Genomic DNA, 25,245 nt, shown 5'->3' on the forward strand with positions numbered 1-25,245 from the left:
TAAGGATTTTATTTATTTATTTGACAGACAGATCACAAGTAGGCAGAGAGGCAGGCAGAGAGAGAGGAGGAAGCAGGCTCCCCGCTGAGCAGAGAGCCCGATGCAGGGCTCGATCCCAGGACCCTGAGATCATGACCTGAGCCGAAGGCAGAGGCTTTAACCCACTGAGCCACCCAGGCACCCCTCAGCTCATCTTCATCTTAAAGTCACAGGCCCTTTTCCTAACAAGTGCTCCCAAACCAGTTCTCCCCCTTTCAGCGCTTTCAAAGTTGTCTTCATATTTCTCAGTATTTAATTTCACCTCATCGATTCCAGCCCCGTGTATGGAGTTCCTTTTTCAGTCTTGTGTCACCTTGGCTACAATGCTTGTCCCTTTGCTGTTTTGTGCCACCAGCACATCTGCTGAACATCCCTTCTGTGTGCTCACTCAGTCCATTAATAAACACGACAAACACAGCAGTGTGCAAAGATATTGATGACTTGTCCAAGGTGTCACAGCCCGAGGGGGACAGACCCAGATCTAGAACACAAGCATCCTGGTTCTCAATCCAATGCTCATTTCTGTCACAGTCGGCCCAAAAGTGTGGCCCCAGGCCCCCTCAGACTACTCTCTCTCCGGCCCTCTAGTACCCTCCCTCCTTACTGGTCTATGCCAAGAGACCCTGATTACAGACAGGAAGGGCTGGTAAGGGCTGGCTTCCTGAGAGGAAGATGGGGAAATTACCCCCTACCTAAAAGATCCTACTTTGTTAAATTATGCCTCTGTTAAATTATGCTTCTGGCAGCTATGGTCCTACACTTCTCAAGGGAGCCTCTGAGCAGCCCACCCAACAGACCAGTTCAAACAGGACCAGGAAGATGAGGAGGTCCTGGGAGAGAAAAATGGGTTAGAATGAGGAGGCCAACAAAGATTCTGAGGATCGCCCTGAACGTTAGAAAGATTCTATATAACGGACTATCACTTAAAGATAGCTTCAACCCTAGAGCCTCTCATGAAGTCTTGCATGGTCCCTTGAAGATAATGAAGATAAACCTACATCCGTGCTCCGAGTAGAACTCTAGAGAGCAGCACCAAGGTCACTGGGTGAACATGCCAGGAAAACAGGTCAAGGTTAGTATGAGAATTCCTAATCATCAGAGCCACTCGCCACAAGAACCGCTGTCTTGTGAGCTCCCCATCACTGAAGTGTTTAAGTGGAGTCTGGAGCAAATGACTTTTGTCCCGTTTGAATCCAGAGATCTAAGTTTCTGTAGCCTCTTTTCTGTTGTGACAGGTCCCTTGCGCTTCCAAGTAAAAAGCCATCACTGGACCCCAAGTGATTTTGAAAAAGAACAAAGTTGAAGGACTCTTACTTCCTGATTTCAAAGCATATTATAAAGCCATAGTGATCAAACGGTGTGGTATTAGCATAAAGACAGACAAATAGACCAAAGGAATAGAATGGAGAGCCCAGAAATAAACCCTTACCTGTATGGGCAAATGATCTCCAACAAGGGTGCCAAGACCATCCAATGGTGAAAGGACAGTCTCTTCTTCAAATCGTACTCAGAAAACTGGATAGCCACACGCAAAAGAATGAAGTCAGGCCCTTAGCTTTCACCATATATAAAAATTGACTCAAAATGGATCAAAGACGGGTGGCTGGGTGGCTCAGTTGGTTAAGCATCTGCCTTCTGCTCAGATCATGGTCCTGGGGTCCTGGGATCAAGTCCTGCATCGGGCTCTCTGCTCAGCAAGGAGTGTGCTTCTCCCTCTCTCTCTGCCCTTAACCTGCTTGTGATCTCTCTCCCTCACCTCTCTCAAATAAATAAAATCTTTCTTTTTTTTTAATGGATTGAAGACTTAAATGTAAGACCTAAAACTCCTGGGGGGAGTGGGGAACAGGAGAAACGCTTCACAAAATTGTATGTGGCAATGATTTCTTCAACATGACACCAAAAGCACAGGCAAGAAAAGCAAAAACAGACAAATGGGACTACATCAAAAATTTCTGTGCCTGTAAGGACACAATCAACTGAGTGAAAAGAGAACGTATGGAATGGGAAAAAACATTTGCAAACCATACATCTGACGAAAGGCTAAATACCCAGAACATACAAAGACATTTCTCCAACAATGACATATGCGTGACCAGCGAGCATACAGAAAGATACTCGACATCATTAATCATCAGAGGAATGCAAATCAAACCCGCAATGATCTATTGTCTCACACCCACTAGAATAGCAACTATCAAAAAAAAAAAAAAAAAAAAAAAAAAACCCAGAAAATAACAAGTGTTGGCAAACTGGTGCAAGCACTATGGAAAACATCATTGGCAGTTTCTCAAAAAATTAATAGAACTACCAGAGGATCCAGCAATCCCACTCCTGGAATATACTCAAAAGAATGGAAAGCGGGGTCTTGAGGTATCTGCACGTCCGTGTTCACCGTGGCTCTATTCACAGTGGCTGAGGCTAGAAACAACTCAAATGTCCATCAACACACGAGTGGATACATGAGACAGAACATGATTCAACCCAAAAAATCAGAAATCTTGAGCACATGGGAGCGTGGATGAGCCCTGAGGACATGACGCTGAGTGGGATGAGCCAGTCACAGAAAGACAGACATTGAATGAGTCCGCGCCCGTGAGACCCCCAGAGCGGTCACATCCATAGACAGAAAGCAGAATGGTGCTTGTGGGGGGGCTGGGGGGAGGGACAAGGAGGACTTGGCTAATGGGTACAGACCCACAAGATGCAAAAGTTCCAGAGCTCTGCCTCATAACAACATAAACACACTTACCATTGCGGAGCTGTACACGTGAAAATGGTGACGATGGCAAAATTTATATGATGCGTTTTTAGTCACAGTTTTGGGGTTTTTTTTTAAGCCACATTTGACAAGAGATGGGACAGACTAGAACTGGGAAGGGCAGGTGAAAACCTGGATTTAATGAAGCAGAACCAAGCTACAGATATGTCAGGGACAGCTGAGAAGACTTCTGGAATATCCGGTCCTTCATTCGCATGGGACAACCTCTGCAGTCCCCGTGGACTTCTAGGGCCAAGATGGCCTCAAGTCCCAAAGTAACAAAGCCACGTGTGTGCTCTCAGGTGAATGCCTGATGCTAAGAGGCTCAACGTTAAGGAATTTAAGAGCAGATGAAACAGAGATCACTACCGGTCCAGAATTCACGAAAATGCAGGGCGCCTGGGTGGCTCAGTGCATTAAGCCTCTGCCTTTGGCTCAGGTCATGATCTCGGGGTCATGGGATCGAGTCCCCCATTGGGCTCTCTGCCCAGCAGGGAGTCTGCTTCCCCCTCTCTCTATGCCTGCCTCTCTGCCTCCTCGTGATCTCTCTCATTCTGTTAAATAAATAAATAAAATATTTTTAAAAATTCACGAAAACAGTAATGAACAGTCTCTAGCATTTCCCCCTCAACTCTGTGCTATCACAGATCACAGATTTAAATGTTATGAGTTATCATTCGTGTTGATAGTCACGCCAAGTTCATCTACTAAAGCTCTCTCCATTAGCTGAACTCCTGGGGAAGGCATTCAGAGAAAGAGGCTGTAGAAATAATTCTTCCATTGGTATGAAGTCACTCTCATTTTCAGCCTATAAAACCAAGAAAAGAAGAGGCTGCGTGAGTAAAACTCTCGGGCAACAGGCTAAGCTGCCTGCCAGATCCAGAGGGAGTTGCGGCAAGATGCAGAGGGAGGTGGGAAGCTCTGGCCACATGGAGAGCACAGGTGCTGAAACGGAAACGGCCCTGCTCTGAGCCAAGGAGACAAGTAAGAAGGCAATCGGGACCCTCGCACCAGGCCTAGCCGGGAACCTCCCGCTAAGGCCTGAGGGAAGGGGAGCCAGAGAAGCCCACCAGCCTGAGACAACCCAAGAAGACGTCTAGACAGCAGATCGTTCTCTGCATCCAAGTAAGATGGCTGGAGGGGTCATGCCCGTCTACCACCTCCATTGCTTGCAGGATGACGGTTTGAGTGATGATCGAATTCACAGCACTTGAACTGGGTGGTCTGTACAAAACACCCTAATTCTCACAATATCCCCCTCCCCATTTTACAGATGATGCAATAGATACAGAGAAGTTAAGTAATTCACCCAGAGTCCCACAGCTAATCAGTACCAAATGATCGTCGGAGGGAAAGAGAGGACTCAATGCCGATGAACCTAACCATGACCTGAAAGGGCCAGGAAGACTGCCCAGAGGCGCACTTCTCTGGAGAACTTCTGGAACTACAATGGTATGTGCCCATGATTCCCTAACCCTAGGCAGGGAGGAGCTATACCATGCTTCTGGTCACTGAGAGTTACTGTCCTCCAAAGGGAAGCCACAGCGCAGTATTCAGAATAATGTCACCTGAAGCTGTCCTTGTCCTTAACTCCCAAGGCCCCTGAATGTGACCTTACATGGCAAAAGGGGTTTTGCAGATGTGGCGTTGTTACAAATCTTGAGACAGGGAGGTTATCCTGGCTTATCCAGGAGGACCCCATGTAATCACAAGGGCCTCACAAGGGAAAGAAGGTTCAAGAGAGACAGGGAGACATGGAAGCTGAAGTCATTGGAGAGAATGATGCAGCCACTGGCCAAGGAACGCACCTGACCTCTAGAAGCTGGAAAAGAAAAGGAAGAGATTCACCCCAAGCCTCCGGAAGAAACACAACTCTGCCCACACCTTGACTTTAGCCTCACATCGAGACCCGTTTCAGATTCCCAACCTCCAGAGCTGTGTGATAACACATTTGTGTTGCTCAAAGCCACTGAGTTTGTGACAGTTTGTCCCAGCAGCATAGGAAACAAATCCAGACAGGAGGGCAGAGCTGCCTGTGGCTGTGGCTGTGTCCCCGTACGGGTCCCCACCAGGGGAAGACAATCCAGCAAGTCAACGTCCTTAAAGGCAAAAGTGGTTCCAGCTTCATTAAACCCACAAGGCAGTACGGGGAGAGGAGGCCCGTGCTCTTTATCAGTTCAGGGAGCCAGCAACCTTTAGCCAATCTCCAGTTGCCTCCTTAAGAGGTGGAAAAATATGCCATATACCAACTCCAAGAGGTTTGCTAAGAAGTTTTTTTGCAAAGTGTTAAGTGGTCTAAGAATATACAGTGTCCATTTCATGATGCCCACTTCTCATAAAAGACCAGCGTTTCCTTTCAGGTTAGTGCACACCTTTACTGGCTCTCATCAGGACCAATTCTGACCCTCCTCCCTCCCCGGCTGGAGTCTACTCTCTCACCCACGGTCTACACCAGGGTCTGCTCATGCCAGGTCACTTCTCAGTGCCCACAACTGGCCAGGTAGAGGCCTGCATCTTTTTTTTTTTTTTAACCTTTTTTTTTTTTAAGATTTTATTTATTCATTTGACAGACAGATCACAAGTAGGCAAAGAGGCAGGCAGAGAGAGAGGAGGAAGCAGGCTCCCCGCCGAGCAGAGAGCCTGATGTGGGGCTCGATCCCAGGACCCTGAGATCATGACCTGAGCTGAAGGCAGAGGCTTTAACCCACTGAGCCACCCAGGCGCCCCATCCTGAGGCCTGCATCTCTTTAGCAAAGGTCTGGATCCCACGGAATTATGGGGAACAGAGCCAGAGATTTGGGAAAGACTTGGGATGGGTTTTCAGCTCCCTGCCTCTCCTTTACCCACTCCGCACCACTCACCCCACTCCCCACCAAGAGCAGGAGACCCAGAGCTGTCCTGGGACAAAGATGGAGCCTCTGCCGAGAAGCTCCGTATCAACACTGGGGCCAAAGCCACACTGACCACGGAGAAGAACAACCAGGGGCTCCTTGCCCTTCAGCATGGGGGTGGGGGGCGTGGGGCATAGGAATAGGTCCAAACATATAAGCCAATGTTTCCCAGCCATTTGCCAAAAGAATGCCTTTTGCTACTTCCACTTCACACTCCCCAAACATTTGAAATGTCTGGGCCATTAAAATATCTTTAAAAAAATAATAGTAATAAAATATCTTTATTAATAATATATCTTTCCATATTTTTATTATTACTCAAGAGCCAATTAATCAACTGCCAGTCGGATCTTTTTAGCAAAAGATGGCCAGTGTTACTCCAAATTGATATATGATTCCAGCCAAAAATCAAAAAAAATATAATTGAGTTAGGTCATTTGGCCTGACTGCACACACTGCAAAGAGCTTGAGGAACCCCAGGGTTTCTTCTTTGAGCTTCTCAAGCCCTGTGGGCAGCTGGCTAGAATCCCAAGTAGTAAACAGAACCACTGAAGCCACAGAGTTCCGTGGAGGGGAGGGTCTCAGCAGCTCATGCAGGGGTCTGGCCCAACCTAACAAAAAATGGAGTCAGTCGAACCCTGCCAGGCATCACCTGGGGACGGTTTCTTGCTGACTCGCGTCCATCTCCACCTCCTCCTTGGTTCCCTCCTCCCTCGAGCTCTCATGGCCTCCCAGAAACAGGGGCTCCCTATAACCACCCTCCACACCCCATTTCAAGCAGAGGGATACCCCTGCCTGCTTCTCCAGAGACTCCATCCTGCCCACACTCAGTAGAATTCACTTCTCCTACAAACCATCACTAAGCCCTTGAACAACTGGCCTCATATTTCTGGACCACAGGTCAAGGTCAACCACTGGTCAAGCAGAACAGAGACCGGCCGGCAAGGACTGAGTCTATCAAATCCATGAAGCTGACACACAACACACAAGTGTGAAACCCGAGCCCGGGGATCAGAGAAGGAAGGATGGAAGTCCTGAGCCCCTTACAAAGAGCAGAAGCCATTCATTCTCCTCCCATAGCCTTTGGGACAATGTCTGCCACCAGAAAGACACGGTTTGCCAGCCCTGCTAAAGCCACATGTGCTGGGGAAATGAGGACAGGCAGGCCTTCATCCCCGAGAACACCAGGCTAAGTGAATAAGCCAGCCCCAGAGGGCAAATGTCGTCTGCTTCCACATGCGTGACGAACTCAGGAGACGAACATTCATGGAGACGGAAAGTAAAAGAGAGGTGACGAGGGCTGGAGGGCCAGGAAAGGAGAGTTACTGTTCAGCGGGCTGGGGATGACGAGGAAGTGTGGGGCACAGACAGCACCAACTCCCAACATAGGAATACATCGTGAATGCCACTGAACCGCGCACTTAGACACAGTTAAAACGGCAAGTATTAGTTTATGTTTATTTTACACCCCCCCACACACACAAGTTATAAAGGAACTAAACAGAAAGCCCTGAAGAGCCAAGAGTCAGTTCTGCGTGGGGAGGGGGGACGTGAGGAGCTGTGACCAGGAGGTGGCATTTCAGGCAAGCCAAGGAAGGCACAGAGGCCATCTGTCCCTCACGTCTCAGGTACAGAGACTGGGAGGGGAGAGGGGGGCCTTCATTGAGAGAGTGGGGTGTTGAGGAAAGATCATATTTACTCTCTGCTCAGTTGCTCTGCTCATAAGAACCCTCTGTGGCCCCCTCTATCACCCTTTCCAGACTCTTCCCTCTAGAAAAGAGAGACCATCTACACTGCCTTCTGCTGAGATCCACACAACACTCTAGATTGTGGTGTCCCTGCTCTTAGGCCAACTCCATCCTCTCCACCCACCCATGTCTCCCACAGCCCTCAACTCCAGAGTCAAAACTTTTTTTTAAGATTTTATTTATTTGAGAGAGAGACAGCACAAGCAGGGGGAGAGGCAGAGAGAGAAGCAGGATCCCCGCTGAGCAGGAAGCCCCACAGGGGACTGCATCCCAGCCAGGACCCTGAGATCATGACCTGAACTGAAGTCAGACACTTAACCGACTGAGCCACCCGGGCACCCAACTCAGAACTTCTTGCCTCCCCAGAAGACTGCTGAGCAATCTCTTTCCTCTTCCTATTTCTCTGTTTCCTATCATGAAAAGCAGGATAGCATGGAGGGTTAGAGCGTGCCCCACATTCAAAGCCTGGATCCGCCAACAACAGCTACACAATCCATTACTTCACCTCTCTGTGTCTCATTTCTCCCCACTGTAAAACAGGATAATAGTTGCATAGGACTTTGAAAATTAAAATGAGAAAATCCACAAAAAGTGTTCAGTGCACAAAAGCTTAACAAATGGTAATCACTGTTATTGTAACAGTTATACATTGCTTTGGTATTAAACTAATTTTAAAAAATATTTGAATGAGGGGTGCCTGGGTGGCTCAGTGGGTTAAAGCCTCTGCTTTTGGCTCAGGTCATGATCCCAGGGTCCTGGGATGGAGCCCCAAGTTGGGCTCTCTGCTCAGGGGGAGCTCAGGGGATCTCTGCTCCTTTCTGTCTGCCTCCCTGCCTACTTGTGATCTCTCTCTGTCAAATAAATAAATAAAAATTTTTTAAAAAATATTTGAATGATAGCTCAAGTATTTTTAAATACCTTATTTAATTTAGAAAACTTTCTTTATTGGCATGGCAAAATTATTTATATAATAATTTTATATATAATAATATATAAATATATATAATTTTTTATTTATATAATTTCTGGAAGGGCTTAAAAACAGTCCTCACTCTCCTAAAAGTTATTCACAATAGCCCCCTCCTGTGCGCACTCTTCTCTGTTCAGAATCTTCTTGATGCTTATGGATTCAGTTCGTTCCATGATGATTTTTGTAAATGCTGTAAGAGAGGACCTTTCATTCTTTTGAGCCCCTGGAAAATGTCCCCAGCAGAGCACTCTGCCTTCGCCGGGCATTCTCCTGGGGGCTGACCCATCGGCGGCTCTTCCCTCCAGCCCTCCTCCAGGCCCCGGCTGCGTGTGTTTGTGAAGGCCTGTGTGGTTCTGAAGCTGCAGGGTCAGAGCCAGGGGCCAGCGCTGCGTTTAGGACATTAAACCATGCTGGGCGCATCAGCCCTCTCTGGCACTCAGGACGTCAGTCTCGGGCTGGCTGCCCTCTTCTGCAGAGGCTCCCGGCCAGCCCAGTGGGACGCTTGCCTTTTTCACTTGAGTCTTGACAGCAGGCACAGATTTAATGATTGGAAAGCACTTTGAGAATTCAGAGTGCTCCATAATTGCTAATTCATAATCCCCAAATTGTTCTCGGTGTGGCTGCGGGAGGCAAAGCGTCTGCCCTCGGGAGGGCCTTTGTTAGCGTGCCCCCGCCCCCAGGAGAACCCAGCCAGGCAGGGGCAAAAGGGGGCTCTGACCGTAGAGGAGTGTCTACCTAAGTGGACTTCTCTTCAAAGTGTGCTGAGAGCAAGGCTGCTCTAAGTGTGAACCAGATAAAGAGGGGCTTGATAAGGATGCAGATTCTTGGGCCCTTCCGCAGTAACAAACTCAGGGTCTCTGAAGATAACCTGCATTTTAATAAACTCCCCTAGACAACTCTCATTCGCACTAATTAGAGCACTAACGGGGAGAGGTAGGTGCACAGGTTTGGGGTCAGAAGGACCTGGGTTTGAGCTGGCCTTGACCCTCACTGTCAGAGCTCCACAGGCTCGTAAGATCTCGTTTGGGCAATGACACGCCCCCCCTCCCCCTACCCCCATCCCCATACATGTGCTTCATAAGGCACATAGCAGCTTAGAGGGGCTGAACAGTTCCTCTACAAAGAACCCTATTTGACCCAGAACTTCCCAAACTGTCTAACCAAGGAAGTTCCTTTCCAGCGCTAATGCCAGAATCATCTCACAGGCTTACTATCTCAGAAACAAAGCTCGTGAAGGTCCTTCCTGGGGACCGTGAAGCCTAGGGAGTAGGGGACAGCACCTTAAGGCAGGGGTTCTGGCAGGAAGGAGGCCCCAGCTGGTGAGGGGCAGCTCCTGGAGCCCTCCTTATCCCACAACTAGGGTCCTAGGCAGCATGGCTTGTTCCGTTTTCCACAGACCTGCCGCCTGGAGTGGACGTGTCACAACAGCGAGGTCACCTTCCTGCTTCGGGTAATTTCCCTCAGAGGCAAGACAGATTCATTTTTTAACAGCTCTTCATTTCAGCAAAGAATGCCCTCCCGCCTCCGAGGGGGCTGGGTACCAAGACTGGAAGGGAGGCTTTGTTCTTCTGACCAGTGCTGACAGTTTAATTAAACCCAGCTCCAGACGGGGTCAGCGGGGTCAGGCATTCTTCAACAGGACTCCTGCAGGAAATCACCTCCACGCCTCTCCAGACACCAGGGCCCTGTTAATGAGCTATCCTGCTCCTCCTTACAGCAGGGATATAAATAAGGGGAAAGAAGTGCCCTGGGCTGCCCTTAATCACCCACCCCCACCCCTTCCAAGTCCAGCAGAGACACAAAAGGTTGATCTTGTCCTGACGCATATTGGTTTCAAGGCTAAAAAGAAGCCCAGAGGAACTGGGCTGCCGGAAGTGGCTTCTGGTCGAGGAAGGGAAGGCAACCAGAGAGAGGAGGAAGTACAAGGCACGGCACAGACCCCGCCCCAGATCCAGAAGGACAGAGGCACAGAGTCTGACCCTCACTGTTCTCCACCCCAAACGCGCATGGAGACTGGGTTTTGCTGATATAAGAGAAGCTGTGAGGTTCAAGCGTGGCTGAGCCCTGTACGCATCCACAAGACACCTCCACATTCTCCTGTGATCGACTGTCAGGGAATGAAGCACGCCAAAAGCCCAGGCCACCTGCCCCCGGAGTGGAGCCGCCCCCGCAGGGGACAGGGATCCAGCCAGGGGAGAGTCCGCCCTACCCACTGCGTCCTGCTGCTGGTCAGACACAAGCCAATCGCTCTCTGAAAGCGCTGATGATAACCCTCCCCTCCCGGAGAGACAGCGCCTGCCCTCTGCCCTACACAGCTCCCTCCCAGTGTTCTCACCACCTAGAACAGCGCCTGGCCCACAGGAGGCCCTGAGTAATTGTTAAATGAATGGGTGGGCGGGGGAGGGGGGGGAAGCGTAGGATTATAGGTAGATTGATTGGTACATGGGTCAGTAGAAGTTGAATGGTGGGGAGCTGGTTGGGGATGGTGACGGTTGTGGGTAAGTGAGTGGGAGAATGGATGGGTGAGCAGATGGAGTAGGGGGGTGGGAGTGTGTTCGATGGAAAGATGGGTGGGAGGAGACGGGAAGATGGAGGGATGGTACAGGGTATAGAGATAGATGGGCAGATGGAGGTTGTCTGGTGAATTGGTAGATAGGTAAGTAGGAGTGCAGATGAGCGGGGGGTGGGTATGTGACAGATTGATGGGGTTGGAGCATAGGTAGGTGGGTGGGTAAGTGAGTAGGTAGATGAGAACAGGAAGTGGATGGATGGTAAAGAGATGGAAAAGGGGGGTGGATGACCGGCAGGGAAGGGTGAGCTTTAGCATCAGAGAGACCAGAGTTTGAATTTGACTCAGCACCTTGGGCATGTCCCAAACCCTCTAAGCACATATGTCTTCATCTGTAAAATGAGGGAAATGCTGACTCAGAGATGTTCTGATGACGAAATCAGATCATGTTTGAAGATTGTCCCCCCCCCCCCCCCGCCATGAGCCTGGAACAGAATTCCATCTGTCCTAACAGTTACTGTAACAACTGTGGTTCCTCAGACCTTTCATGACAGTCCTGGGAGACCCAGGTGGTGAGAAGATGTCACAGGATAGGCACACTTCTGCAGGGGCTCCAACTCCCACTACCTGAAGACAAGGGGTTGGCGGGCGCTCTCTTCTAAAGAGGTCAGGGAGTGAGGGTGCTGAGCGGGAACTCAGGGTCCACCCTTAAGGGGGGGCCTCCCCAAGAAAGCAAAGAGCACACAAGTGACTCCGGGGCCCTAAGAAACATTTCAGGGCAACATCGCCTACCAGCTCGACGCTTGCCCAGGAAAGTACCCGAGAGTACAAAAGGCACATTCCCTTTGGCAGCTCCTGGGCCTGAGTGACACCAGTCCCAGGTCACCCCCCCACTAGCCCCATGGCTGCAGGAAAGCACGCCAGCCACCCCCCTCCACAGCCCCTAGGGGTGTCTCTGCAGGTGTGCCTCATGAAACACAGCCTCTCGTGGAGAAAAAACAAAACAAAACATTTAAACCTGTTGGGGGAGATCCCTGCCATGCGATGAGATGGTTCTACGTGAAAACAGACAGATGGACAAATGCTCACGTGCAAGGTCAACTTGGAGACCATGATGCCACTGCCAAACCAGTCCTCACGTGGATTCACCCCATGTTCCCTAAGCATCTATCACCGGCCACAAAGTTTACACCTGCCATCAGAGCAGGTTACATCTTTCTCCAATCCCCGCAACAGCCTGCGAGGTAGCCAGAATTCTCTTTTTCCGACAAAAGAGCAGAGCAGCTTTCCCCGGGGTTGGAGGAAGCCCTCCAACATCACATGGCCAGCACTCACTTTAACTCTAACCACAGAGGCTTTCCAGCGCTTGTAAAAGCTGGGAGGTCTCCTACCATAAAAGTCACACATGCTTCTTACAGAACATCTGGGAAACCCAGAAAAGAAAAAGTCACCCGAAGGCAACCCCTGTTGGCATTTTAGGGTCTTTTTCCATGCCTTCTTTACAGGGATTTATTTAGTGATTTTATCGTCAGTACAGTTTTGCATCCTGGCTTTTGGTAATGCAACATTTGTCTGCGATACTCTACATCCTCCATAAAGACCACATTTGACGGTGATATAAATATTTCCTCAAGCAGCTATATTATAATTTACTGAACTGTTCCCCCAACATTGGACATACATTTCAATATTCAGTGTTCTATATTTCAATATAGGAATATTCTACATTTCAGGGCACCTGGCTCAGTCCGTTACGTGTCTGCCTTCAGCTCAGGTCTTGAACTCAGGGTGCTGGGATCGAGCCCCACATCGGCTTCCCTAAGCAGAGAGCCTGCTTTCTCCCTCTCCCTCTCCTCCCTGCTCATACTATCTCTCTCTCTGTCTAATAAATAAATAAAATCTTAAGAAAAAAAAAGGAATATCCTACATTTCAAATTCTAAATTTCTAAATAATAATAATAATAATAATAAATTCTAAAACTCTAAATAATGCTGCAATGAATGTGTTCGTGCTTATGTTTTATTATTTCCTTAGGCTAGATTCCTAAATGTGAGTTTTCAGGATCTTCGAAGGCCTGGTATCTAATTCCAGCCCCAACACCAAACTGCTCTGTGGTCCAAGGCAATTCACGTCTCTGGGCCTCAGGTCCCACATATGGAAAGCAATGGACAGACCAACCCAACAAAGGGGAAATATTCCTGAAATAGGCAGTACCGGGATTTTAGCACCTGACAGCCACACACACAAAGTCAACCCAAATATGGACTGTGCCATCTGACCCACTCTGTGAGCACCTCACCTACACATTTGGTCTCTCTCAAACCTGTTTCATGCTGATTTAGCATAATGGCCTCTGCTGAAAGTCCATGATTTGCTCCAGGTGGGAAGGATTAGCAACAGATCCCTCAAAGCAGAGGGGAGGTCAACAGAACCACCAGGCCCTGCCTCCTAATGGAATGTGGCCCCCCCTCCAGTTCCTAGAGGAGTGGGCTCCCCAGTGAGACAGGACCAGGCGATCCCACAAACCCCCAACTCAGCTTCTTGGCCCAGGAATGACCTCATGACCAAAGGTGAGCCAATCAGATTCTTTCCCCAGAAATCTGGAGTTGGGACCTGAGACACGGGGATTAACTCCAAGGTCACAGGAAGTAGGAGGGGAGTCAACACTGGGGCTAAACAAAGTCATGGAGGAACTGAGATGCTCATAAGCCCAGGACACTGGTCTGCAGGGAGAAGCAGGAAAATAATGAGATATTCAGAAAGAACTGGAAACACCCTTCACCTCTCCGTTCTGGTCCCAACAATACTTCAATTCCTGTCCCGGGAACGTGTAAGTTGGCTGATTGTGCACTTGCAATTCCCCACCACCCTTCCCATCACCAGCCTGCAGGGGTTTCTGTTTCCAGAGCCCAGAGTGTCCAAGTGTTCCTCAGCCAGACCAAGCAGACTGCGACAGTTATCAGAGACGTTTGCAATGCCAGATGCTCAAGACAATAGATTGAGGGTGCAGATGGGACAAAGAATGTCAGCAAATAAATCTTTGAGCACCTACTCCTGCATCCTTCCTCAGCACAACAACAAAGGTAAAAAACCCAGGAACAAGCAACCAGATCAATAAAAGGGTCTGTTTAACCATTTCCCCCAGGATGTGCACTTTTGAGATGGCCTGACTTGGAGGGGCGCCAAGTGGCACTAAAACTGGTTGGGCCCAGCCCTAAACTCAAGTCCCAGCCTGACCTGAGCGGGGACACTGCACAGGAGTCCTCCTCAAAGTCCTGCGGGCTGCCACACTTGTGCCTACAACCGAGCTTCAGAAATATTAACAGGAGAGCTGAAGAAAACAGTTTCCCTCCACCAGATCTGGCTATGCTCCTAGATAGGAAACATCTCCTGCCAAGAGTTAGGGACCCATTGCCTAAAAATAAAAAGCAACAGGCACTGGGGAAATATTCTGGCTCTAGAGCCTGGCAATACTCCCCAAAGAACCACCAAGCTTTCTATCAGGGGTGCCCTTCTCCTGGAAGTCCCTCCGTTCGCTGCTGACTGGCCCCCTCCCCAGGAGAGCCAGCCCCAGGTCACAGGGAGGAGAACATCCGGTGTTTCTGGAGGCCGCTGCCTCCCCTGGTTCCCAGCCCCATAGGGTGCCAAGAGCAGGAGTCAGGCAGACTCCTGTCCTCTTCAGTGGCTTTTCCACTCCTTGAATGGAGTTCCTAGTGCCAGCCTTTACACATAAAATCCAGTCATTTAAATTTGTTAAAGCATAGAAGTACTTTTCTCCAGTAAAATACGAAACCATGAAGAGCATTGAGTGGGGAGCCCAAAAGGGACTTGAATTCTGACCCTGAGAAGGTCACTTCGCCTCTCCAACTTCAAGACAAAAATTTGAAGGCAGGTCCAAGGACACTGGGGTTGCCTGGGGACCACTAGGCTCATCGAGAGCTCTGGAAATCGTGACACATGTGCAAAGAACTGGCTGTGCTGAATCCAGATTCCAGGAACCCACAATCACGATGTCAGCACTCAGGCAGTCTTGGGGTGCTGTCTCCCTCCCAGGCCCCACGCCTCAGGCCTGTCAAAGTCACTTGTTGCCTCTTCCTCCACCTACGCGCTGCCCTACAAGCTTTTCCAGGCAAGACTGACAGACTCACTACCATGCACACAGTGCTCGGCTGGCCACGCTGAAGGTCCCAACCAGGGGTCTTTCAGGTTGTAAATGGCAACAACTAAAACGACTCAAAAACCTCCCAAGTCAAAATTCAAAATCCAGACAGCCCTTCAAAAATCTAACAAGAGGGCCCCCTGTGTAGTGCAGTCGGTTAAGTGTCTGACTCGTGGTCTCAGCTCAGGTCATGATGGCAGGGTTGTGGGACTGGGCTCTGAGCTCAGTGTGGAGTCTGCTTGGGATTTTCTCTCCCTCTCCCTCCGCCCCTCACCCCCCTCCCCCTGCTCATGCACTCGCTCTCTCTAGGGCATAAATAATAAATAAATCTTTTTTTTTTTTTTTACTCTAACAAGAGTACACAGTTGTTCTAGATGCTTACAGAAAGCAAAGCTAAGAAAAACATAAATTGTTGGGAAACAGATTTAGGGCTCAAACTTAAAAAAATGTTTCTAATATGCAGATCTGTCCATTACTGTAACTGACTGTCTGGAGAGGGAGTGAACTCCCCATCATTAGAGGTAGCCAAGCAAAGCATGAAGGACCACAGGCTAAGGAACAGCAGAGGAGATTCCTTAGGGAATTTCTAAAGTCCTGCCCAACCCAAGACCCCCAAAATGAAATAAACGGTAGAACAATCACTGCCACATTTAACAAACCATCGAGCAGCAGAATTAGACACTACCCTTGAAGCTTGAAAGAAGTACATTTACAGAAAATAAAAGTATGACCTTATGCCATGGTTGATAAGCTTCCCGATCTCGTGGCTCCGATCTGATAATAGAAAGAGGTCCAAAAAGGGCTTCATTGAATGAATCAATATTCAACCCAAGGCAGAACACCGAAGGCTGAGACAGATGTGCAGGGTTGGAAAGCCTGGCATCATGGCTGACAAGAACGCCCCCACCACCACCCTAAACATTCTCACACCCTCACTGTCAAAGGCAGCACAGAGAACTGAATGAGCCGTGGATCCCAGTGGGCACGACCACTGAGAAACGCAGCACCTTCCTACAGGAGGGCCTGGCCTTTCGTGCCCAGCACGATTCCGGACAGGTGGGGAGAAGGGGGTCATGGTGGCTAGAAAGTCCGGCCCCTCTGACAAGACACAGCCCCACCCACGGGGTGAGGGACAAGACCCACAGCCAGAGCATCAGTCGCCGTGTCACTCACAGCCTCGACAGAGCCTGGTTATTCTGGAACAGCAGTTCGGGTAACATGTGCAGCTGGTTCCGGTTCAGTCGTCTAAAAGAGAGAAGAAAGAAAGGGTTGGAAGGTGCCTCACAGTCCAGGAAATGCAAAGACTTTTCAGAAAGCCCTGGGTTCAGAGTGGGAGGGCGTGGGGTGCAAATCCTAAGAGGGTCGCTGTGTTACTCCCAGGAAAATGAGCTTCCCTGGGCCTCGGTTTCTATGAGTGGGAGTTCATCATCGACACGTGGGGAGGATGGCCCTGAGCAACTGGGGAAGCTGCCCGCCAAGGACCCGATGTGTGGTGGGCAGTCGACCCCTCCCAGGGTTTCTGCCCACACTCCTCTCGTCGTTACGTTACATGCATGACGCCCATTGTAATTCATAAGACACGGAGTGAAATACTATGCTGGCTCTGTGAGCTGGAACACCTGACTCCACTTGAAACGGGAGCAGGGGTCGGACTAGCCCCAGGGTTCTGATTCTTCCTTGCTTTCACCCACATTTAACTCAGGGGCAACTTAACTTTATTATTTGCTTTAGGTCTTTTTCTCAAAATGAAAAGAGCGCTATTGATTTTTTTTTTTAATTATTTATGAAAATGCATGCTAAATTCTTTACAAACCTCAAATAATAGAAGAAAATGGATTTGGCCACCTGCATTTTCCTTACCCAACAATCTGCAGATGTCTCTCCATGCCAGACAAGAAAACAACCCCTTTATTTTTAATGACTGGTATGTCCATCATTTCTAATTGCTCTACTGGAGGACAGAACAACTTCTCAGTTTTATACACAGAGGCAGGAGTGGGAAGTCTGGTTCTGGAATGTGACCTGCACGGGAAGATACAATGTGGAAAAAACCCAGACTCTTCCTAGGAAAGCTGCGACACCTAACCGCACGTCAGCAGCTCGTTCTTGGACACGGGAGCACGAAACTCCTGCCCACCGGGGGTGGGACCCCTGCAAGTATGGAAGCTTGGTGCTCACACTGTGGTCCACGGGCCACCTGCAGGGGCTTCGCCTGGGAGTTGCTAAGAGCAGCAATATCGCAGCCTCTCCCCTAGACCAGTGGAGTCAGACTCCATTTCAGCAGGATCCTCAAGCGATCTGGGCGCACCTGAAGGCTGGAGAAGTTCTGGTGTAAAACCCAGCCTCCGGGCACCTGGGTGGCTCAGTGGGTTAAAGCCTCTGCCTCCGGCTCAGGTCATGATCCTAGGGTCCTGGGATCAAGCCTCACATCGGGCTCTCTGCTCAGCAGGGAGCCTGCTTCCTCTTCTCTCTCTGCCTGCCTCTCTGCCTACTTGTGATCTCTGTCTGTCAAATAAATAAATAAGATCTTTTAAAAAAATAAAACCCAGCCTCGGCCCTACAGACCACAGCGCAATTCGGATCTCGCACAACTATGTCCTTTAACAGCACTGGATGAGGATAAACCAACTCGGCAAAAGCTTTCTTGTGCTGGGAGGGAGGAAGAAACATAATTGTTTGTGGCTAATAGTAACTGGCCTATGGTTATCTCCTGGGAGGTCACCCCTCATCTGATATGTGAGAAAGGCATCGTTTTCCAGCACGGTGCAGACAAGGAGACCAGCTGGAAGAAGTTTACTCAAAAGGCCAGGCTCCTAGAGAAACACATCACTGCCTTGGGGGAAAAAAAAGACCATCAGTAGAATCCTTAAAGCACAGGGGTGGACATCAGATTACCCTAAGTTCCTTAACCTTGTCCAGTAAATTAATTCTGTATTTACACTGCCTGGTAATCATCGGTTTTTGTTTTGTTTTGTTTTCCCCCAAGACTTTCTCATTTTTCCAGCTTCAATTTCTGCAAACACTGGAGAGGGGAAAAAAATTCAAGAGCCAGTATAAAGTAGAAAATCAAAGAACACCAAAGGAGGGCCCCAGCATGGTGAAGGAAGGGCAGGTAGCTAAGAACAGATGACAGTAATGTGACCGATCCTTAGCCCTCCGGATGTGCCAGGCACGGGGACGAGTGTTGTAGGGGCACTACCTCACCATCAGAGGGAAAGCACAGGTGGGTGTCTTTCTCTGGAGCATGACAAGGGCTCGCATTCACACACCTACCCTCCCGTCTCTTTCTCTCAACAACCTGCGGGAAATTTTTACCTCTACCGTCTTACCGTATGGCTTGGCTCTTAATAGATGCTCAGGATGTTAACCGAGTCCACTGAGCTATCTCTGTGATAGCTGAGGAAGCTGGGATGCCCAGAGGTGAGTGACTCACCCTCGTCACGGCCAAGTACGAGAGCTGGGTTCCAAAGAGCGCCTTTCCCCCACAATTCACAGCGGCCCCCCACGGCCAGCGCAGGGCGGCTGAGCGTATCACTCCCCCTCCATGTCCATGGCACGCCCACCCCCATGGCCAGCGTGACTGCACACTTCCACCTCTGTACTCGGGCCTGCAGGAACTGCTTGCAAAAACCAGAATGTCTGTTCCCAAACTTACCTATACCAGAGGCGCTTATAATTTTACAAGGTAATTAACTGTGACAGAGGGGAACAGAATACTCTTGTGGAAAGAATCATCTCTGGGAAAACCAAATTGGAGGCTTTGGGAGAAAGTCAATAAACCAAAAGCTGTTCGTTGAAGGGCTGTTGAATTAAGTAAAACACTGGGCCAGGGACAGGAGGGTCACAAAAAATCTTGGGGGCACCTGGGCGGCTCAGTCGATTAAGCACCTGCCATCGGCTCAGGTCATGATCTGTGGGTCCTGAGTTTGAGCCCCTGCTCAGAAGGGAGTCTGCTTCTCCCTCTCCCCCGCTTGTGCTCTCCCTCTCTCTCAAATAAATAAATAAAATCTTAAAAAAAAAAGGAATTCGGAATTCTCAACCCAGATAGCTTCTAAGGGCCTTTTAAACATCTCCCTCTACCTTAAAGAAACCAAAAAAAAAAAAAAAAATCATAAGCAAATCACTTGTGTGTAGTGTAGGTGACAGAAGCAATACAGAACTCCAGTCTCATACTAAGAAGAAAAGCCTTAGGAGGGGATTAAAAAAAAAAAAGGTGGGGAAGAGAGTCGATAAATGCACACTTCTATGTTTGTGCTCAAAAGGGAACGTTTTAGAGTATGTGCGGTGTTTACGACTGCCCGCTTTATGCAACTTGTATGATTAATGGATCTACCACTGGTCTCCAGCAAGTCAGAGGAGAGGGTGCCGGCCCGCTGTGGTGAGAGCCACACACCCCCCAGGACACAGCAGTCACACCCCTCAAGAAGAACCACCTTCTGGGAACTTGTGGGGCACCCGCACAGGAAGAAAGGAATAGGAGCAGGACAGAAGAGACAAAGTCTGCAGTGACAAGTCTTGACTCAAAAAGGAGGGCCCTGCCCCCTCCCGGAGGCAGCAGCAGACATGAGGCGGGCACCCCCATCGGGTGTTGACACCCCCCCACCGCCCACATTTCCTACTCCAGCACCCAGAGCGGAGCTGCGGGGTGGGGGGAGGGGGGTTCGGTCCGGGTCCCAATCAGCCTCACAGCCAGGTCAAGAATATGTACTTTGTCCTGAGCCTTTGGAAGAAAACAAACAGCACCAGTCCTCTATTCTCCCTGCAGGCCCCTTATTGCTCACTCTGGGGCCTGGGTGAAGAATGTAAAAGACACGCCTTGATTTTCTTCCAGGCTGCAGGAAGGCAAGGCGACAACCATAGTCTTCTCCCTTTGTTTAATACCCTACTCTCTTTGAAGTAAAAGAGAAAAGTGAGGTATTAGGTCATAGTCGTTAAGAGCTCAGGCTTCGGAGGCAAAATGATCCGGGTTCTAATCCCCTCTTAATCGCTTAATAATGCAAGTGCCTTAACTTCAGTGCCCTTCTGTTTCTCTTCTGTAAAATACCACTGACCACAGCGTTGTTTTAAGGATTAAATGAGATATTGTAGGGCAAAGAGCTTATCTTGGTGCCTGGCACAAAGTAAGGCAATCAACTGTAGCTATAGTTATAATTATAAACTCATTGTACGAAAATCCATAAAAGCGATAAGCACAAAGAGTAAAATTAAAGTTACCTGATATCCCACCACTCAGTGCAATGGGAGTTAATCTTCCCAATTACTTTTCTCCTCCTGTGTTCTATATACACAGAAGTTGATGTGATTTACATAAACATCACTTCCTGCCTTTTTCATTTAATATTATATTGTGAGCACATTCCAGTGGCCTTAACCGTTCTTCAAAAATGTGACTTGATACCCTATGTCTCCACCAGAATGGCTTTCTCCATTTTTTTGTTGTTGTATTTAAGTGATGTGCAAAAAATATCCCGGATATATACATTTTTTAGCCGCATCTCTGATAACTGCCTTAAAATAAAATGGACTTTCTGGTTCAGAGGGCATGAACTCGAGGACTCTTGACACCTCTTGAGAGCCAAACCAAAGCAAAACAGTGAGACATGTGACCCCGGAGAATGGAAGTCCATCTCCCACCTCATTCATACCACAATCCTTTTTTTTTTTTTTTTTTTTTTTTTTTCATTTTTGCCAACCTGAAATGCAAAACTTGATCAAGACCCACTCTCGGGGTGCCTGGGTGGCTCAGTGGGTTAAAGCCTCTGCCTTTGGCTCAGGTCATGATCCCAGGGTCCTGAGATCAAGCCCCGCATCAGGCTCTCTGCTCAGCAGGGAGCATCCTCTCTCTCTGCCTGCCTCTCCGCCTACTTGTGATCTCTGTCAAACAAATTTTTTAAATCGTAAAAAAAAAAAATAAGACCCACTCTCAAATGCAAAAACCCTGGGTTTCGAGAAACCATGTAAGTCAGAAACATCACCTTCCAGTGTCTGTGCTGTGGCCCCGAACGTCCAAGACCCAGCTTCTCAGGTGGCCACTGGGTCTTCCCAACAGTCCCCTTGGCATACCCATTCTTCCCCACCGCATATACACAGGAGCACAGACAGTGGTCACGCCTGGGCTTTGAGATAATAGGAGGCAATTTCACTTCCTCTGTACTGCGTGGGGTCTTTGCCATAACGCATTATCAGGGAAAGACAACAAAGAGACTTGCATTTAGAGTGTCCATTTCCCTGGCTGTGGATGCCCCTGGCGCCCATCAGCCAGCAGGAGGCAGTGGGGTGGAGGGGGTCGTGCCAGCCTCTCCCCACACCCTGTCCTCGCTGCTGGGCTCAGCTGTTCGGTCCCCTCAGCGCCACCCCACCGCCCTGAGCCTGCGCCCGCGGATACTCACAGCCGCTCCAGCTCCTTCATGTCGTCAAAAGCCCCCCGCTCCACCACTCCAATCTGGTTCTCCATCAGCTGCCTGGGGAAGCAAAGACACAAGGACACCTAGAGGATGCTGGACAGGGACTCCCAGTAGCAGCCGGCAGCAGGCAGTGAAATGGGAGCAGGGTCCCAGACGCACGCAGACCCAGGTCCCGGCCTGAGTGAACAGAACTGCCCCCCAACCTTGCAAATTCCCAACAGGTATCCTCAGCACCCCCAAGCCTGACAGCAAGACACACTTCCAGCCCCTGAGCCTGTGCAGAGCTCTCTGCAGCCACCAGGGCCACGGGGCACCAGGGCACCAGAGCGCCAGGCCATGGCTCCAAAGGCATACTTGCTCCGGGAAGCCGGGAACCCAGGCAGCAGGAGCGACTTGGGGCTCCTGGCACATGCCCTCGTTTGGCCCAGAGGGCGCCTGTCCAAGGGGCAGAGCAGGGGGACGGGCCCATAGCAGAGGGAGGGGAGGTTGTGCCAAGTGGGCAAAGCCCACACATGCAGCAAACACACTCTTCAGTTGGCAGACAATACCCCCTCTGCCTGCACCCCTGCACTGCCTGGCCTCATCTGCTGCCAATTCAGCCACCTGGCTCCATGAGACTGTACGTCCCTACAGCTCAGAACATCCGCCTGGCAGGCGGTTTGCTTGTTGCGTGGTACCTTCTGAGATGCTTGAGTGTAATTTTCTCCCGCCTTTCCCCCCATCCACTCCTAAGCAGGTGGCTTGAGGTTCCATGTGGACCTCACACCCTCCTAGGGAAGGAGGCAGAAGCTGTTACCGCACACTTCTCTTCTTCCACTTTGTTTCCAGAAGCCTGAGCTGTTGAGGAGCTCAGGCTGGAGGACAAGGTGGGTGAGGTATGCCAGGAGGGAAGGAGGGTTTCCCCAGACTCAGAAGACACTCCTGGAGATTGGGAAGGAGTCAAGGGTCAGTGGGTTCTGGAGCAGCAGAGACCCCTGCCCAGCAACCGAGAGCTAGGACCCCAGAGAAGATAGAGACACAAAGTCCCCAGCCCCACCAAAGGCCCTCTGAGCTGAAAAATAGTTCTCAAAGAATTGAGGCCCCGGACCCTTGCACTACCCTGGGAGTAGGGGGTAAGGATCCTATGATTGTCTGATACAGAATGTGTCAGAATGCATGCATGTGTCTGAGAGCCACAGAGCAGGGAGAGGTGAAGGGATCCACTCCTTCCTCTCCTCACACCTCACCCCTGCCCAGCTCGACAAGGGAAATTCTACAGATGGCTCCTTTGCTGGTTATTGATCCCAGTAGAGCCACACCTGCCACCTCCAATATCTGCCACTGTCAGACACCCGAGGAGAGCCACCCCTGTCCTCAACTGTCCCCACTCACTTACCCTCTCGAGTCAGTGGGAACTGTAGCCTCACTGGCGAGTCTGTCTGAGGCACAGAGTCAAAAGAACTATGGAGACGGTCATGGACTGAAATGCGTCCCCCAAAATTTGCACACTGAGGCCCTAACCCCCAGTGTGATTTGGAGATGGAGACTAGGGAGGTAATCTATGTTTAATGAGGTCAGAACAGTAGGTCCCTAATCTGATAGGACTGGTATCCTCATAGAAGAGCAAGAGACACCAGAGACCTCTCTCTGTGCACACGTGAGGACACAGCAAGAAGGTGGCCCAGAAGAGAGGCCTCACTACGAATAGCCTGGATGGCGCCTTGATCTCAGACTTCCAGCCTCAAGAACTGCGAGAAAATACATTTCTGTGTTTAAGCCCCCAGTCTACGGTCTTTTGTGTGGACGGCCCCAGCAGACCAAGCCAGAGGCCTAAAGCTTCCTCACAGTCACCCAGGCTTCCCTCATTCCAGGATAGGATGCCCCATCTGCCTGGCCCTGGTCTTGCCAGGTGGCGACCGCTGGGGCCTACACCACGTCCAGCTCCTCAGCCCTGTGCAAGGCGGTGGCTGTTGGGGCTCAGGCCTCTCCATCACTTCCACCCCAGACCCCTCGGGGCATCTGAAGACTGACTCCACAGGCAGGGGCCCTACAACCCACAGCCAGGACCGCTGCCTGGGGCAGAGCAGGAAGGAGGCAAGGAGCGTGGGCAGCACCCCATACTCACAGCACTCGCAGCTGCTTGAGCCCCGCGAAGTCGTTCTTGTGGATCCGAGTGATGTTGTTCCCGTTGAGTTCCCTGGGGGAGGAAAGGAGAATGGAATGGTGAGATGCCAGGGGCAGGCCCCCAGGCCAGGGCTCAGCTCCACACTCCCTTTCCACGGAACTCCAGCCTGTCTTCTCACCAGTGGGGCTGGGTGCTTCCCAGCCAAGCCCTGGGACCCCCGAGTCCATGTCAAGGCCCAACAAGCCAAGGCCCATCTTTGCAGCGCAAGCCCAGCCAGGGAAATGCACAGGGCCCGGGATTGCTGCTGGGAGAGCTGTGCGAGCCAAAGTCATGGCTTTTGCCCAGAAAGAGCTCAGGCTGATTGGAGAGACAAGACATTCTTGCAGGGAAGAATTTGGAAACCAGCAACTGGAGGTTATTCAGGTAGATGCCCCATCTATAAAGTGAGGGTAATAATTGCGACTGTCTCCTTGGGTTAGCACGGGGCCTAAACAGTAAAGTGCATGGCCTGTGCCGGGAACGGGCCCCCTTGCAGACACCAAGGCTCCTAAGAGCTGTCCGGAGTCTGAGCAGGAGGGCACAGGGTGGGCCATGCATTTTAAGGAGACTGAGGACGTGGGGCTCAAGCTGAGGCCTAAAAGACAAGGCAGATGTGCCCAGTGAGAGGGATGGAGTGGACATTCCAGGAGAAAACACCCCGCAACATCTGGGGGCTGAGTGAGGAGACAGGCTGGGAGTCGGGAGCTGCAGGAAGCAGGGTTGGGGGCAGGAGAATACAGATCACAGGCGGCCTAAGAAAGCAAGCAGAGGAAGACAGGGAGTCAAGGTGGCCCGCAGGCAGGAGGGCACCATGAGGACAGTCCTCCATCAAGGGGAAGGATGGCAGGGCCAAGGAAGCCACTTCTCTTCCCAGGGAGCTGGGGCAGCCTCAGATAAGCAGGTCCTTCCAGGAGGCAGCTACAGCACTCCCCAGAAAGCTCTTCCACTGAGCCACACACAGCAGAGTCTCTGTCAGGCCTGGCCCCACACCCAGCTGTCACCTCCGCATCTGATCTGTCTCCCTGTGGCAGCTCCGTGTTCACATCCACGCCCCCTCCTCCTCTTTCTCACCACCTCACAGTCACTCAGGGTCTTGGCAACAACCTAAGCATCCCCATCCCAACGCGCATGTGCGCACACACACCCTGTTCCCCCACAGCTTCCTCACTTACGAGCCCCGCGCAACCCAAATCCCAGCGGCTTTGAAAAACACCAAGATCCCTCTCCTGTAAGCATTCGGGGAGTACGTTGGGCCTAGACGGTGTTCTAGAAGTTGCACCCACTACAAACCCCATATTTTAGTTTCCACACATTCCAGACACAGGGCTCTGGGGCCACCGTCATGAGGGGCTGGAAAGTCGTGTCAGCAGCTATGTTACCGATGAGGACATTGTGCCTCAGAGCAGTCAGTTGTCTTTCAGAGGTCACCAGCTGGGACACGACAGAGCAGAGATCTGGACACAGCTGTCTGATCCGAGGGCCCACACTTCTTCCAACAGGCCGGGCCGCTGACACACGGGACACACATTCACCCATCGCTCTCTCTGCCCTTCCCCTGAGCCTGTCTTCTGATCCCGAGGAGCAGCTGGAAAAACTTATTCCCTGTGCCTCTCTTTTCAAACA

At 50.5% G+C, this 25,245-nt stretch overlaps 1 protein-coding gene across 1 annotated transcript in view; it reads right to left on the reverse strand.

Moving 5' to 3' along the window:
* Positions 1-25,245, reverse strand: part of SLIT1 (slit guidance ligand 1) — a 164,771-nt gene that overhangs the window by 117,553 nt on the left and 21,973 nt on the right. The window contains exons 2-4 of the mRNA XM_046027075.1: positions 23,584-23,655; positions 21,465-21,536; positions 16,249-16,320 (exon numbers count right to left, since the gene is read on the reverse strand). Coding sequence (XP_045883031.1) covers positions 16,249-16,320; positions 21,465-21,536; positions 23,584-23,655 — 216 coding nt within the window. The remainder of the gene's footprint in view (positions 1-16,248; positions 16,321-21,464; positions 21,537-23,583; positions 23,656-25,245) is intronic.

Source organism: Meles meles, chromosome 13, assembly GCF_922984935.1.
Source record: "Meles meles chromosome 13, mMelMel3.1 paternal haplotype, whole genome shotgun sequence".
Lineage (NCBI taxonomy): Eukaryota > Metazoa > Chordata > Mammalia > Carnivora > Mustelidae > Meles > Meles meles.